Source organism: Danaus plexippus, chromosome 14, assembly GCF_018135715.1.
Source record: "Danaus plexippus chromosome 14, MEX_DaPlex, whole genome shotgun sequence".
Lineage (NCBI taxonomy): Eukaryota > Metazoa > Arthropoda > Insecta > Lepidoptera > Nymphalidae > Danaus > Danaus plexippus.
The window spans coordinates 5469478-5487589 of NC_083546.1; the positions used below are offsets into that span (position 1 = coordinate 5469478).

Here is an 18112-nt window from a genome sequence, read left to right on the forward strand (position 1 = left end):
ATAAATTTTACTTAAATATTAACCAGGAAATGAAAACGTATATTTTATTGAGACGACTGTTAGGTATAACTTATTTATACGTATAATAATGTCCAACTCGGTTAATATATAACCAAATAGTGTACACTACCTAAACAATTAAATATGTTTGTTGAACAATGCGAGTCTGAGTCTTACGTTTGGGCAGTATCGATCCAGTGGCTAGACGATCTGATGGGGACCGAAGTTCTTCAATTATTTACCATGCTTCCGCATTTCCGTTTCATAGTTCTCATCCTGGGAGTATTGGAACTCTTTTATATCATAGTATGAACTGGATTTCTTATTGCATTATTTTATTTAAAATATCTATTTATTTATTTAGAGGATGTTGATAAAAAATCTTTTTGAAAACTTTAATGTCATAATGGTCAATTTACTAACTTATATGATTGAATGAGTAATAATGCTATTATTTTAATCATTATAACTCGTAATATAGCGATATCTTAAAGTTTTTTTTATTTTTTTCCAGTGGGAGATTTGAAATCTATTTCATAACTGAACAACCAGTTGCTTAGCGGAAACTTGCTGGTAGTTATTTTATACAGAAAATATTATACACTGAATAGTATTACCAAATAATAGAAACATATAATGTGGTTAAATAATGTTAGTTGAAATATTTATTAATTAAAAAATATATTTATCTTTTGCCTTAAAATGTTATCTTCCCTAAATTACTGTAAATTATCCATAAAAGAACAGTTACCAAAATAATAGAGTTTTCATAATAAAAAAAATGTGTAATCAGTTAGCTAAAATATTGAAAAAAAAAAACTTATGACTTCTTTAATGATGTACCATAATTTATGATGCAACTGATATTAATAATTATTACAATAATTCCCACCACTTTTAATGAATTCAATAAAATTTTAACAATCATAGAAATAAAATATGACTATGGTGTTAATACATATGTATAATCAGTGTTCAATACTTAGATTACGATAAAAATCTTCAGCGGAATTATATTATCTATCTATTACAAACATATATAAGAAAATAAAGGAGGACAATTTAATTCATTGTTGCCTTACACATTCCTTAAACATGTCTAAGACGACATTTGTGTCCGTATTATTTCTTTGTGTGTTCTCTGCTGGAGCTCAAAGCTCTCTGCAAACTGTTGATGGAAAAATACATATCCACGTCGGTTTGACTTCTGGATGCAGAGACGCGAGAGGATTTATGTCTCAAATTCGACAAACTTATGACTTGTATAAGGATCATATTGAAATACAATTCGTACCGTGGGCGAGAACGATAAGAGATGGAAATGGAAATCTTATCTGCCAATTTGGGGAACAAGATTGCTTTGCAAACCGTGTTTTTAGATGCTCCTTGATTTTGTTAAAGGAAAAACCAGATGCCCAAGTTGACTACATGGCCTGTGAAATGTCTTCACCATTCCCTGCATTCTCAGATCAGAGCCTCCGTTGTGTCAAGAATGTTGGTCTGGATCTAGATGAAGTGAATAATTGTTTGGCAGTAAATGGAGATAAACTAGAAGTTGAGGCAGAAAAACTCGCTGCGAAACCGATGGCTGCTATAAACTTTGTACCTTACATTGTTTTTAATAATGTGATTGATCGCGATATGAGTTTTCGGGCTTTCTTTAACCTTGAAAACCTTGTTTGTTCTGCATTAAGAGATGACCCTTCTACCGGTGTTAAAAATTGCAAACTATAAAATAATTTCTTTCAAGATTTATGTCACTAAAAGTAATTAAAACTGATAATTAAATTACTATGAATATTTTCAATACACCTCTACACAGTTAGTATCAGATTGTCATTAATTCAAATACAATCCGATATAGAAATAAATTTTAGGAAACGGTTTTCAAATAGCTACACAGCTATTTGAAAACATTAATAATAACTACTGTTACATTTATTATTGTATGATATTTCGATTTCAAAATATATAATATTCTATTTCATTTACATTTATAACATGTCTTTCAAACAAACCTGGTAACGGATGCATACTCCTAAGTGCATTTTGTTTTAGTCCAATTAAGCTGTCATTAATTATTCTTAACAATTAAACTTCAGTAGCACTTCCTATAAACCAGTAGTAGACTGCCAGGAGCATTGCCTAAAAACCATTTTGGTTTTAAATGTGCTTAAAATTTTGAGAGTAAATAAAAAACTTAATGTTATATAATATTATTTTAAAAAGAACTGAATCATGGTTGTAACCATTACAGCTGGTAAAAAAATAAGTAGGCAGTAATGACTTAGATAATAAGTGCACTATCTACTAATAGTAGAAATTATTCACTCTTTTCCTCATATCATGTAACTGCCGTCGATCAATTGTGTTCAAACTCCTGCTAGTGTATCCTGTAGGTAACCGAGAGACTAACTATTTCATACCTGTGTTCAAACTAATTATTTAATTAAAACCAAGAAAATATTGATCAGGCAGAGAATATGTTGCTTCAGATTCCACCAGACACTGGTCAGAGGTCCCAAACGATGATAAGATTTCAATCCTGACTCTGTATATCTCTATTATCACCAAAAAGTAATTCCAATTAGCCATGTAGCTGTCCACATCAGATACTATTGTAATTTTGTTTAAAACCAGCCAATCTTGATGGTTGACATTCAAGTTTCATAAAAAGACTGGTGCCGAAGGTTACTGAAGTTTTGCAACATGCAGCCTCACTAAAATAATCGAATAACTGAGTCGTTTTGCTGGTCACCTCTGTACGCGGGCATAAACTATTTTGGCCATATCTGTATCCAACATCACCTAGACTATAGAAATAGAAATTTTACCTAGACTATAGAAATAGACTATAGAATAGAAATTTTACCTAGACTATAGAAATAGACTATAGAAATTTTGGGGACTTCGGGGTGACAAAGACGCTGAATGTAATGTTAGAACTATACTTTTAAAGCCATTCAAAAACAAAATTTTTAAATGTTTTTGGTGACTATACAACTATATAAAGCCAAAACTAAATAATAATATCTAGAAATATACATAGAATTAATAAAAAATATTCGAATAAAATAATATTTAAAGACACTTTAATAGACTTATTCTTTGGATGTTCTTCTTTTACTCAAGAAAATACAATATTATATTCCTTATTTAAAATTCTACTTAAGATGGGGAGGCACAAATAAAGTTACCCTCGTGCATGGTTCTTATAAACTTCACAAACAAAAACAACTCTAAAACAATTTTCTCCCCTTCGAAAGTATTTCAAGGTAATCTTAGGAGACTATACTTAAAACTGGAAACTCCTTAAACCTCGATATATTTTTATGGTTAGAAATTTTTTTTCTTATATGACATTTCAAATAACTTAATTTACTAAATTGTCTGATTGTATTTAGAACAACTATGACTCTGTTACCAATAATAATCGTTAAACTTATTTGATGAATGTTAGCATTGAAACCAAATAAATAAACTTTTTCTTTTAATAAATTTATTATTTGCATATTACATTTCGTAAAAATTGATCATAAGCATTAATGAACAAAATATGACTTAAAACATTAATCAAAAAAATGATTCCATCTATAATAAAAAAAATTCAAAGTCCAGACAAAAACAACTCATAATTTATATGTTTAAGTTACAATCCCTTTGAGTTAATTGAAATTTAAAGCCCGGTTTCCATTTAGTACTATAGCTGTTAAGGTTTAACATTATCACAATTTAAAAATATTTGAAAATAAAAAAGTTACAAACAACAGACATCTTAATCTTAATTCATTACAAAAATAGCAGGTAGGCTATTTCTTAGATATATTTAAAAATTCACGACCTCCCCTTCTGCGGTGGAAGCAACCGCAGTATTAATGAAATTGACTTCCCTTGAGACTGAAATGGGACCTCAGACTTTGTGGAAGCTTCCAGAAGTATTCAATTGTTCGTAAATTGGTGGGATATTAATTGCTATCTTACTCTACAGTGATCATATGATAATTTTTATCTTTGATAAAATACTTTTCAGACACACAAGCAATGAGTTAACTAAAATTACTTTATGAGTAAATGCAATTATTAGGATATATACTATTTTAAATTATAGTGTTTTACTAAAAAGCAATATGTTTACATTATTTTGTATGTAAAATATTATGTATCGGAGCCGCAACTCACTTACGCGAATCCGATACAAACTACAACTAAACCTTAACGACTTTATGTATCCCCATTCACAAAAGAGATGGAGGCCATAAAATTAATACCTTGCCTCTAAATTGTCAGGTTACCTCTCTGGATGGTAATTTCCCTTAAATATTTAAGTTTTCTCTGCACCCTTCATCCACAACAAGATTCAATTTCACGCCCCAAATAGAGAATCGTTTTGAACCATTTGCGTTTCCTTCAAATGTCAGGAGACAACTAAAAGTGTCCAGTTACTCAAGAACTTTGTGTACTCATTTGTCACTCTCAAATATTCTCTTGTCGACCATAAAGGGTAGGAACCGGGGTAGACCATTTTATATTGGTTTGAGCACAAACCATTTGAAACATTACGGTTGCAGTCAATATGTAAATTGTGTATTATTTCGATTTTAATCAATCTCGTGTCAAATCAGCACGGCTTAGGGTCTCATTTATACAAATTCATCACTACGAAATTGCATAGTCCTGGTAAAATTATCAATGTGCAGAAGGGAAAGACAAGTATTAAATTAATCATAAGGAAAATTATTTATTTTTTCCTTTTTTTGTGGTAGATAATGGCTATTTCACCTTACTCTATGACAATTCCCCGGAACATAATAAATTACCAACTAGATAAGATTGGTTTAAACAATTTAAATTGGTGAAACTAATGATTTATGCAACCGCTAATCTTAAAGGATGTGTGAAGATAACCTAAATTTTGAAGGTGTAGCCAAAATTTAATACAGTCACGTATTGCTGTGACCTCTTAAATTAAAGTAAATGTTATCTAACACAGCAATTAATTTACTAACGTGCTTTGACTTAAGAAAATTAAGCCAAGATGATGTTACCATGAAACATGGTCGTAGATTATGACCGTAACTTTATAAGTAAAACTTAAAATATTATGTAAACTGCATCATCCATCTTTAATTATTATATAATGAACTCGTAATGAATATGTGTACAAATTATTATGCATATTTTAACTTTATAATATATTTATAAATGTATTTCTCTACATTCTTAACTTCATGTACCTCCAACGTAATAGGGTTCTTCTCTTGTCTTTCTTTATTACCTTATATCTTAACAAATCCCACGTTTTGATATTATTAAGATATAAATCTGCCTGACAACGAAGAGATATATTCATAAGGGTCTTGTCCGAGCCCTTCAAGCTAACACAATACAAAGCCCGGACGATCGCATGAATAAATATAAAGGACACAAGTGGCACGTTATATTCTGATCCGTATTACTATATTACACGACCTTTTATTAGGGCGTATATCGCCAGTATAATGTTTATTAACATTCTTTACTCCGACAAAACCAAACGACCGTCTGACATTATGAGTATATATAATGGTTTTATTTACACTCATGACGTCTTTAACTATACCGATAATTAATTATTATCTACTGAGAAAAATACGGTAATGTCAAAGAATTGCACATTTTACAGTCTTATCAGGAAAAAACGGTCATTAAGAAGAAATTTCCAGAAAACCCGGATTTGTGGAAGAACAAAATTTTACATTTGCAGAATTTAAAGGACTTTATTAATTTACTTTTGCACCATTAACATTTTTTTTATTTAATAATAATGCCTTAGCCATCGTTATCTGAGAAATCCACAAAAGAACGATGATACGCTACGATTGAGAATATAAAAACGGAATCTTTGACAGAACTCAACAGGATCACAAAAAAATATGTATAGAAATGCTTTGAGGATTGGAAAAACCATGAAACCAGCGTGTATTATTAAGAGTAGATATCTCTTATGGGACAAACTAGTTTATCATGAATAAATAAATAGTTTGATTAAATACACAAAATTTGTGGTACTTTCAGGGACTGACCTCGTCTATTGAGATACTGACATAGTTGTAATTTATTCAATCAGTCAAAGTTCGAAAGTGGTTTAGACTGCAACATCAGAATTCCAAATTCAGAAGCAAGGTTCAAGTTTCAGCAGGGCCCAAGGAAAATGATAGGTGTCTAAAATAACGGCTTCATTGATTTTCCTACCGTCTGTAGTGCCTCTGATGGGTCTAACATAATCTAGAACAATTTACTGATATCGATTAGCTTTTTGATTGACTTGGTCTGCAGTTGTTGATAACAGAAATCTGTCGCAATTGGTTGCTCAGATCTTAGGGAGCTGTACTATACGATATAGGCTCTGATCGAACTAACAACCACTAGTACCTATTATTATTATCTGAATGAACTTCGCTTGGGACAAAATTTGATTTTCTTGGCTCAACTGGTAATATGAATATTGTGGATTATTTTAAGATTTCGGAATATCTCGTTCCAATTGCTTTTAGATATTCTCAGCGTTTCAGGTTCGAATACTGATAACATTTGAATTTTAACAATAATATTATCTCATCGTATTAAAAACATAACTCCATGATTTCTTTGTTATTGTTATGTTTAATTATAATAACCAGTACTCAAAATGCAGTTTTTTCATAGACAACTTAGATCTCCAGCTGTCTGGATTTTATTTTGAATGGCAAAATCCAAAATTAATATGTAATCAATGATTTTTTATATTAGTTAACTATTTTGACAATTATCTCTTAAGTGCTATTGCTTGGCAATATTATCAATTTAATCACTATTTAATGTAATCTTAATATTTTGTTTTATAATGATTGGTGTCTCTGGAATTTCTTTTCCTATTGATCAAATAACAGAAAGTGTATATATAAAGTAATGTGGTTTTATTAAATCACGGTGCTAGAAGAAGAACTTTAAAAAAATTCAGACTCAATAAATAGAAAATAAAATGGGAATTTTCTACCAAAAAAGAATGCAATTATATTTACATTTATTACCAAATACTTAAAATACTACTTAAAGCATACGGATTATTCAGATTATTGATGCATGCACATTTGATAAGAGGTGAACTTATACGAACGTAACCGAGTTGGATATCTGGGTCGTGGAGATAATTTAATAAGTATCACTTTCAAATACAAAACGTAAACGTGAGATTTTCCTATGATTAATAAGAACAACAACAAGAGACAAGAGATAAAAATTACTGAGCTTAAAAAACTAAAAGACCTTTATTTATTTCTAAGAATTTTATAACTTTAGTCTCTTTATTTATTTTTCCTTTATGAAAATACTATACGTTATGCAATTTTTTATACTTTCTTTTTTATTTCGATTTTAAATATAAAACTATTTCAAATCACAAATATTTTTTATCAATTATATAAAAAATAAAATATTCTGACAAATTAAACACTTTTAACGTCAAAAAAGCTTTTGACTTTGAAACACTTAAACCCTTAATCAAAAGTGACCCCGGGAGCCAAATGATTAGGGTAACCAACAAATTTTGAAACATATAAAATTTTGTTTTAAACTGAGGCGACAAAAATATGTAGTGAAATAAACGTTTACCGGCACAATGTTTTATGTTTTTGTATTTTACACTTAAGTTTTCTTAAAATAGTTTTAAAACAATATCAATTAAATGTTTTATTTTTCATCTATATTTTATATTACAGACGGTTAGTAAAATCTATTTATAGCTCCTTCATCATAAATTCACAAGACAATTCATCTCAGAATTTCTCCAATCAAGATACAATATGGTTGGCCATTCTTTTATACTGTTACTTATTTTTTTCAAATTTTCCACCATTATCGACAACCCTATATTGTAACTGATCTCATACTGTAAAAAATTCTGTAGCTATATTATAGATTCACAGAATTTTCAGCAATACCCAGAAAATTATTCGATATAAATAAACCCATATAAGGATTAAATATTTATATAAACATGTCAGATATGTTTACAAACATATACAATTATATAATAAAATACATTTTAGCTATATTTATTATCAGTATTTATTTATAAAAACATTAAGCATATGTCAGTACAGGGCAATGATAACATTTTATATATTCGAATTATTATCAGGTCAATCAACTAGTTTAAAATATTGCTATGGGATGTTAATTTAAGAACATAATTAGGCTCTTATTAACAATTTTTAATTTTCATTAGAAATAAACGCAACTCATTAAAATTTTCCACTAGTTCAATAATAATTATTTAACTACTCTGAAAGTAAAAAGCTAAAGGAATATCGCCCTGATATATATATCTGTATAAATTCGTGTATAACTATGAGTCATATAAGACAGCAGAGTGTAGTCTGTCTATAGACAGAATTCACTGAAGTCCTTAGTTTGATAGTTTTAATAATATTGTTTTGGCTTCGGTAGTAATTCCAATGAGGCTACTCATATAAGGATTATTAATACAAAATTTGATAATTGAACAAACTGCTAAGTTTCAAGTATTCCACTCATGTTACTTCTAAATGGGTGTCTTTTTCTTCCTGGCAATTATCCCGGCTTTAGCCAGGGTCTGCCTAAATACCAGGGTGTATGGCATAAAATTCGTGGACATACGATCTGTAAATTTAATAACCTGTTGTTTGGTTGACTTTGAATAGTCTTTATAATCTTAAAGCTTCCGTATTTGATGACAAAACGAATTTAGTGTCAAACGGCGTATAGCCAGAATATAAATATTTACGAAAATTGTATTTAATAAGTTAAGCAAACAAGACCGCATTAAAAAAATATGTTTTCCATTATTGTCTGATTTTTTCACATTCTCCACTGGAACACACAATGTGATTAGCACTAATTTAGTTAAGTAATTACAACTGTAAAATAAAACTAATATTATTTTCGGCCTCGCTCTCATGCCTAATTCTTTCATCCAATATAATTAACAAAATTCATAACAGACATTGTCGATGATAAATAAAGAAGTTATATAAAAAAAATATAGATCGAATGAAAGACATCTCACGTTTTTAAAATCAGTTTATGAACATAAAAAAGTGTAGATAGTAATTTAAAAAAATAAATATACGTATAAATTCGTGGAGTTTTTGTGAAGGTTTTATAACAGTCGTCATTGGATATTTAAAATTTCCTTTACTTAATAGTTTTAGCGCCTTAAGAAAAGTTATTATTGTTATGATTTAGCACTTAACATATTATCTTATACAACAATAATCATTATTTTTTGGATATACTACGCGAATTTTATTATTTTAATACTACATAATCCCGACGTTTCGGTTACTTTTCAGCAACCGTGATCAGGGGCAGACGAGATGAGACGAGACGAGAATCTCATCATTATTTTTATTTATGATCATCAAAGTTTACGTCTATATTACGTCCGTAAATAGAAAATATAATATTCATAATAAAACAAAACCACTTAAGCAACTATTTACTTTAATCTTCAAAGGATTTTTTAGTTCTGCCTAACCAATAATTACTGATTCTAACTGGTTACTATATAAACTTATGTTATAGGACATAAAATAAGGTGGCTTTCTATTGGTCAGTCAATGGTCAGTCATTAATAAATACTCAGAACGTGGTCTAACCCGTTAAGGCGATTTAAAAAGATTTGAACAAATTCGAGCTTTCCAGGGAATTTAGATTCAATTAACTAACGTCTTTTATCTCTACAATTAAAGAATTGACAACTCAAGCCCTTACATTCTAATTTCAAATGTTTCAGATTAAAAATTTTCATTTAGACTTTTTATTTTATTTTATAGAACAAATTTACCAGTATTATGAATGTTTTGAAAATTAACTCTTAACAATTTAAAGATAATTTGTAATTTAAATAAGAAATTTATTGTTATTAATTTTTTATTATGCTAAGCTAATAAAGCGTTATATTATGAAATAAGTGACAGTTTCTAATCATCATCCGATATAATTTTTATTTATATTTTAAGAATACAAAGAAGTTACCATTCCACCATTTTCTACAAAAATATACATAATTTTAAAAATACAGATAACTATAACTGAATACAGATATCTGAATACAATATAACACAGAGTTATTTTACGAAATAATCTAAATTACATTGCGTGCCTTTATTATTAATTAATTTTCAAATAATTAAGTTTATGAACCACTCCAATTAAATTACTCAACTTCCCACACCAAAATTATGACTTTGTTTACATCGCAAATATATTCATAAAATTATGCATGCATTACAATATCACAATGTGTTTGAACATTACCGCACAAACTAATTATACTACTCAAATATAAAGGGTTGCAACTAGAAGCACTACCTGTTCGTGCATAATACCTACCTACTGATAATTAACTTCTGAACATTGTCTTGGCAATATGCATAGATCAATGTCTAAGATCATTGATTCTGTTAAGACTGCTAGTGCGTTAATTGTTCCTTATACTCGTTTATGTCAAACCTTAAATCCTTCGTTAAAAAAAAAAGCCATAACTGAACGTTTAAATATAAGGGTAAAGAATTAATAAGTACATTATAATGAATCTAGCTACTAAACTTAGTTGTTGTAAGTCATAGAAATATCTAGATAAATTAAAGCCTTTCAAACGAAGATAATTCACTAAAATATGTATGTAATTAAGAAACCTCTCCTTGTAATGGTAAATTCACGCTTCTCTGCAGGAAGTGGGATCGAGACGATACTGTACTCCTTAACCCACTTCGTAACGCGCATATTAAATTAAACTATACCTACTATGAGGATAAAGATAATACGGAACAAGTAAATGGAAAATAGAACAGAAACTAGAATGGAGTAGACATAAAATATCAAAAAATAGATTAGTATGGTATTTGTCAAAACACATTGCATATTAATTACTTTATCAACAAATTTAAGATTTTTTAAAAAAATACTTTACAATTAGTTGCAATTTTTACAATACATCCACAGTATTCCACCGGCAAGTCGTTTACTAATCCCCTAAGTCATTAAGTTATAGATTCAAAAATGAGAAATACAGAGGAGAGATAGATATTACATTTCGAATTCCAACCTTTTATTTATTTTAAGATCTCCAAACTAAACTTCAGACGATCTCTAACTAAACGAAGTATACCATGACCAACTTTTTAGTTAATGATATCCAAACCTTAGCTACATCTTTCGAAAAACAAGTTAGCATATTTTAGTTCTCAATGTTCGAATTTTTTTTATACTATATGAATCCATGCCTTTCACTGAGTAGGCACGAAAGCAGCGTATTGTCGACTTCAGCATAACACTGCACGGGTAAACACCTCTAAGTAGCTTCACGAAATATTGATAGAGGAAAAACATTTCAAACGTTTGCATAATCCAATTGGATTTTCAGTTGTATCTTTATCGTATTGAAATTTCGTACGAGATTTGCATTACTTTTTCCGTATTGAAATATCAATAAGATCTATTAATATATAAATATATATATCGGCGAAAGCAGCTTCAATGACGGATGCAACATGAAAATAACTCAAGGCTGTTGTCATCAATTATTAAAACAACTTATTGGTCGTCGTTACTATTGTTAAAAGTAAAACGAAATGAAAGAGAACAGAACTATGTTTGAATTCTGGTATAAATATGACGTCTGGACGCACGACAGCGGACTGCAGAGTTCAGCGAGTGCGGATCATAAAAAATGTGATTATGAAGAACCTTCGAGAAATACAAGAACATTTAGAAGAATTGAAGTTTCATTTTGAAATATCTGGAACGTACTGAAACAAGTGACATTAGTGACGTCAGCGAGGCTGGCGTCCTCTCTTTAAAATAATGAATTTGTATTAAATCCGATATATATTTTTCCTACTTGACAACTAAAACTCTTTAATAAGCAAGCCTTCTCTATTTAAGGGGTATATGCTGAATAATTAAATGATACCCAAAACATATGCCACAAAATTGTTTACACTTCCGAAGACTATAATTTTATGGCTAATTAAAACAAACTTTCTCTAAAAGTCATCTTTTAATAACATGATTAACCAAATTTCATATTCACAAAAAAACTGTCAGTCTTCAGGGTTAACGCCACAAAAAACTGATTTTATGCAGTGACGTGCACACCATTGATGCAAATAAGCACTGCATACCAAACCCATATAATAACTAAACCTATATTGTTTTATTCTTACTTACATACCTTTAATCATACATTACGAAATACAAATGTTTACAGACATTTAAAATGACATTTGATTCACGATTTGTTAAAATCTATCAATGTAAAAACGAAACATTTCCGATCTCCCACTGCTAACTGCTAGCACCGTTATGCAGCCAAAGCGGCGGTATGCACAACTACGCGATGCTTATTTTCCATACAAAAATTCACAAGGACGATCTACAAATCTCGTGTTGCATGAGAAAATTTTTGCATGTGTGTGTGCAAAAACCTATGCATGTGTTGTATTCGAGAAGCACTGCACCCTTTTTATCGTTCAAAATGTCGTAGAAAGTCCGTTAATAGTTAAATGAAACGGGACTCTTTGATTGGTCGGTAAACTGTTCATATAATTTTTTTGGCATTTTGTTATTATTGAATATTGTCATTTGTCTTTCTAAGCGCAAGTGAATGTGTTTTAAGAAGCTGATTAGTAAATAGTGAATTAATTTATTAACGAATTATGGAAAATAATAACTGTTGATGTGTGTTTAACGAAATTTATTACGAGTATATTTTCAATTGCCGTTTGAGTTTTAATGTATCGTTGTCGTTTGTTGTTATTTGATGATACAATTAAAATATTTACAAAGGGAAGGTGTGTGTCCAGTTGAGAGTGAACTAAAAGAAAGGTAAAGTTATTGGTTTTTGTTAAAAAGTATTATGATAGTTTTAATTAGCTAGCAGGTTGTGTACACACAAAATAAGTTATTTTGTTTTCCTTGTTTGATGTTTTCAAATAATAATAATAAGAATGTTTGGATCTCCACTGGGTATTCCGATTTAAATAACTTTTATAAATCGGTGATGAACAAATCGTAATCGTTTTAAGGTACATATGTACTTTTGTGGCTCAGAGGTAGTTGAGAGATCCATAAACTATATAGATGTTAGTTCGTTGTGACTGTTGTAACTTTATGCGAGAATATTATCAATGTTTAAATGAAACTAATATTTTCGAAATACTTCGCTTATTTTAGTATGTTTAAAAACTACATACTCCCGACGTTTTGGTTCTTTGCAGCAACCGTTTAATAATAAATGATATATAACTATGTAAAACATTTTCTTAAAAATATATTTCAAACATTACATACCATACATAAAGGCTAATTGTGTAATCTTAATAATAAAACCCATCAATTTATCAGCACAGAGTTATATAGACATAATATGTACGTACACTTTTTTTTATAAATAATTAAGAATTACAATAAAAATCTGCTTGTAAATAATTTATAATAAAAAGTTTTTATATTTAATTAAAAATAAAAATAAAAACATTATCAAACAATTAAACTTGCTACGTACGCGCAACATATTAAAAAATAGATGAACATTTCCGGGGCAACATCGTGGTATGGACAAAATATCATATTACGAGTGACGTTGCTGACTCCACGGAACGAACACCAGAAGATACCTGATACCACACAAGCTATGGAATGGCATTGCTATCCTAACATCGGAGCAATCATGTAGTCTTAATGTGTAATATAATTTGTATATAAGTAAGTTTCGTAGTTTTCCTGGAACCTCTGGTTGCCACTTTATATAACACTAGTCAACAAAATTTTAACTTTGTCGTGCCACGCGTACTTTTTTGATATTTTTTACTTTAATTGGTAATTGCAAGAATAAATAAGCAGCGAAACCAGTGTAATTAAGTTATTATTAATCACAATAGTTATCAGATTAATATAATTCACATTCACAATTTTTGATAAAAAAACTTTTTTTCTATAGGAAAGGTGGCAAACAGCCTACGTAATGGGCAGTAGGTTGATTGTGGCTCAAGGACATCGATGCGTTGCCAACCTTGGTTGTTGAGGAAGTAGGGCTGTATAAGTTGGGTGGGTATAAGGAAATGGTAGTAAAGGGTGGGAATAGGGAAAGGGCAACTAGCTCTCTCACTCATCGGACGAAACGCAGCCATGTAAGGATCTTCTGTGAGAGGTTGTTACTTTCCCGGTCGAGCCAGCCCATGTTCTAGTTGGAGTAACTAACCACAGCTTGGCTCTACCACCTTAAAATTTATTTAAACTAAAGTTATTATAAAAGTTAATAAACTTATTATATTATAATTTTATTTGACAAATGATAATAATAGTATCCTTAAAGCATCAATTTTTGGTTTTAGTGAAACTATTATATTCTATTTTTATTCTCTTTGATGGAGTTATGTGTTACTAATACCTTTTTGGACAATTACAACTTATAATAATACTATATTATATATATATATATATGGTGTAAAGAAGTTTATATTATTAATAGATTTTGAATTTTTTGTAGTCAAATAAATTTTCGTGAATTTATATAACATATATAAAACTACTCCATTAACTTCATCACTTTATGGCCTTTCATTTTCAGATACATTTTAGAGCTGACATTTAAAAGCGCTATCGGCTGTGTATTCAGTTTCAATGACTTGTACATGCAATTCCAGATATTACAGGCGATAATCTATTAGCTTGGAGCTCTTAAAATAGGCGAGGTTCGAATGTTTAATACATCTATATTTACACTTTCAGCATCATCAATTCTGATTCAGAACCTAAATACAAATCAGAAATAGTCTGATCAAATTATAGGCAATTTTTCAATTTCCCTACATATTTACCTTTAGTTTCGTTGTTTGAATTTCAGTAGAAATCAAATTATCGTTCAGAACAGTTAAATGATCAATGTATTTTGGAACTCACAAATGCATGGGTTTTCCATTCGCAATGTGATTTCATTCCAATGAATACCCTGAGTAGCAATTAGATTGAGCAAACACAGATGAAACCACTCATGCGATACAATATGAGAAAAGGGGAGCTCCAAACAAAAGCTTCGCTAAAATACCCAAAGGTTGTATTGTGGTATATAATCGGCTGAAAATTTAATACGGCCCCTGTGTCGTAATTGTACATACTGCGAATCAATGCGAATAGCAAAATATTCACAATTTTACGTTGTATTTATTTGAAAAAACTAAATGTCTTATGTTGCCACACCATTGTTTTCTAAGTATACATGATAAATATAAAAAAAACAATGTTTCATAATCAACCTAGCAAATAGCCAAGATGTAATTCATTGTTACGCAGACGTAATTTTCCTAATTAAATTTCTAAAATCGGGATACAATTTCAAAATCCCATTAAGATATAAAGAGCTACATTTTACCCATCTGGCCTGCTGATGAAACTGTAACAATGAAATCAAGTTGCCACTAAAGGGAACGCAAGACAAACCTTTTGTTGCTTTAGAGGAATACGTTCTATGACAAATTGGAATTTCAAGTCGTTGTGACAGAGGTGCTATTCTGGTGTACATTCGATAATTGGACCGCTTTGTGAATTTTCTTTCTGAGCGCCAATATTATTGCAACGTACCAGTCGCAGTATTTACATTGCAGTTTGTATCATTTAGTACAAACTTAATTGATGAATTATATATTTCTCTTAAAATGTATTAGCATTTTCAGGAAAATATTCAATTGAAATAGATAGATAGAATATATAAATATGAAATGATTTATTAAAAAGTTTTATAGGTGTTTATTCAGAAAAGTGATTAAATTTTTTCAAAAATATACTTTTGCCTAACAGACTATAATAATATATAACAAAAAATAAGCGAAAAGTTTAAGCAAAAAAAAATCTGCCACTCCTTTTAATTTATATCTCTTATTTCGGAAAACAAAGAACACCCTATCAATACAAAAATTTAAAAATAGAATTTTATATCATTCTTCAAATACAAAACAAGATATACAATTATGTTTAATAAACAAAGCCGTAAAGTACTAAGGAACCGTCACCCGAAAATCAACATTTACCGCCCCAACTAACTCCAACCATTTCAAGCCGTAGACGGTCTGCTCACAGACGTTTCTTGCCGCCCGTCAGACGCCTCTCTTTAATCAAAATGCAAATTAAAATGCCTCCGCATCAGTTTGTGACGTGACAAAACATCGTACCCGACTGTTGATGTGTATTTTATAGAAGCCACGAGTACTCTAGCAGTATTTTGTTGCTTTTGAAGATAAAGTTGACGGCTGGAACTAGTATTGAATTAAGTTATACGAGTAGGAAACACTTTAGTTAATGAAAGATAAATATTATGACTGACTTAAACAAACATTTCTGTTTAACATTATTGTTATTTTGAGAGTACAACAACAATGAAAACGTAAATATTTATACATATACATATGTAATAGTGGATCTATGACAACTTAATTTTCATAATTGAAATTGACATTACACTTAAAATCTATATTATAATTGTTAAGATATTATTAAGCTGTTTATTAAAGTTTATCAGCGTCCCTTATATGCTTCCTAAATGGTATTGGACCACTACTAATAAAATACATAGTTAAACCAAAACTGTCACAATTCCAGCTAACGCCTTTTGAAAATAGGCTTTTGGGAAGGATGGGTTTGTTATGATAAGCGTTGGAGAGTTACAAGACAAAAGAAGTAAAATTAGGATCTTTACATAAAACAGACGGTCCAGCAGAAAAGTCACAAGATTCTCAATTTCTCGAATTCTTGTTAAAAAAATTATCAGCTTTATGAATCCACGCGTCAATGTTAATTCATCGGCAGGTCTGCTAACGTAGTCAGACAGAACCAGGTCACTCTTCGTGATGGAAGTTAAATCAACCAAAATCACCCAAAAATAAGAAGACTGCAATAGAATCATATCAGACAATATTTTCACATGAAACTTTGCCATCTTTTCTTTATACGAACCTGTTATTATGATGAAATGTAAGTCTGGTTGGAAATATAAAAGTAAAATTAGCAAAGTAAATCTAAAATATAGATAAATTAAATAGAGAAATTCAAGAAATCATTATAGCCAAGAGAAATAAGCTTTAATTATTTTTGTGCTGACTTAAGTCTACAAAGAAGATGTTATCATATAACGAAGGTCCAGACGTTTACAAAATGTATAGAATATAAAGCTCGTTGAGACAAAAACAAAAGGCGATATCAAAGCATAGTTAAGTCCACGACAGAGTTCTTAAATTCTAAGAATATAAAGAATTCAACAAAATTCGTAAATTACACAACAATATAATGTCAGACTTTCCCAAATCGATTTTATTCGGTTTTATAAGAGAATCTTCTATGTGTCCATTGATAACAAACTTTAAAGATACTGTAGAAAAATGAAAACAAAACTTTTATAAATAATTATTTGTGTCATTATATCCACAACATATTTTGTAAAGCTTTCTGTTTAATAAAATATTAGGAAGTAGGATATTATGGAACATTCTTAGCGTACTTTGTTTATAAAAATGTTACCTGGCAATTGCGTCTAGGTGCAGTACATATTTTTATTTTTATTAAGGATATTTTTATTTTTTATTAAGGAACTCCTATATATTCGTAATCGAGAAAACAAACTGAGCTCGTACAATGGAAACAAATCATTGAGCACATCTCGATAAGTGCAGAGGCCAGCGATGGTTTCAATTACATTCGCAGACAAAATCTAATCTTTTCAAACTTTTAGTTCCACGTCTAGACTGTTACATGTCTATGTTCTTATAACATGTCAAAGCACGACAACATATCTGTATACCTTAGTTACTACTTTTTCTTCATTTAATTTTTGTAAGATTTTGTCTTGTATTATTTTGTTTGGTTGGTTTGCCTCATAAAACTTAAAGTTTACATAATAAACCAGTTTAGCCAAAACATTTTTTTAGGTTAAATATATGTAATTCATTGTACTCGTAACTTAGCTTTTATTGTTTAGTAAAACAACAATACAAGTGATTTTGAAGTAAAATATAAAGAAATATTCTAATATTTATAATATAATAAGTTTCGTAATTAAATT

The 18112-nt window shown here is 29.7% G+C and overlaps 1 protein-coding gene across 1 annotated transcript; it reads left to right on the forward strand.

The window, feature by feature from the left end:
• The first annotated feature begins 1074 nt into the window (after positions 1-1074).
• On the forward strand, positions 1075-1792 carry LOC116769783 (uncharacterized). The gene has a single exon (XM_032660974.2). It carries the CDS (start codon positions 1096-1098, stop codon positions 1732-1734), a length of 639 nt encoding a protein of 212 aa, XP_032516865.2. The 5' UTR covers positions 1075-1095; the 3' UTR covers positions 1735-1792.
• The last annotated feature ends 16320 nt before the right edge of the window (positions 1793-18112 follow it).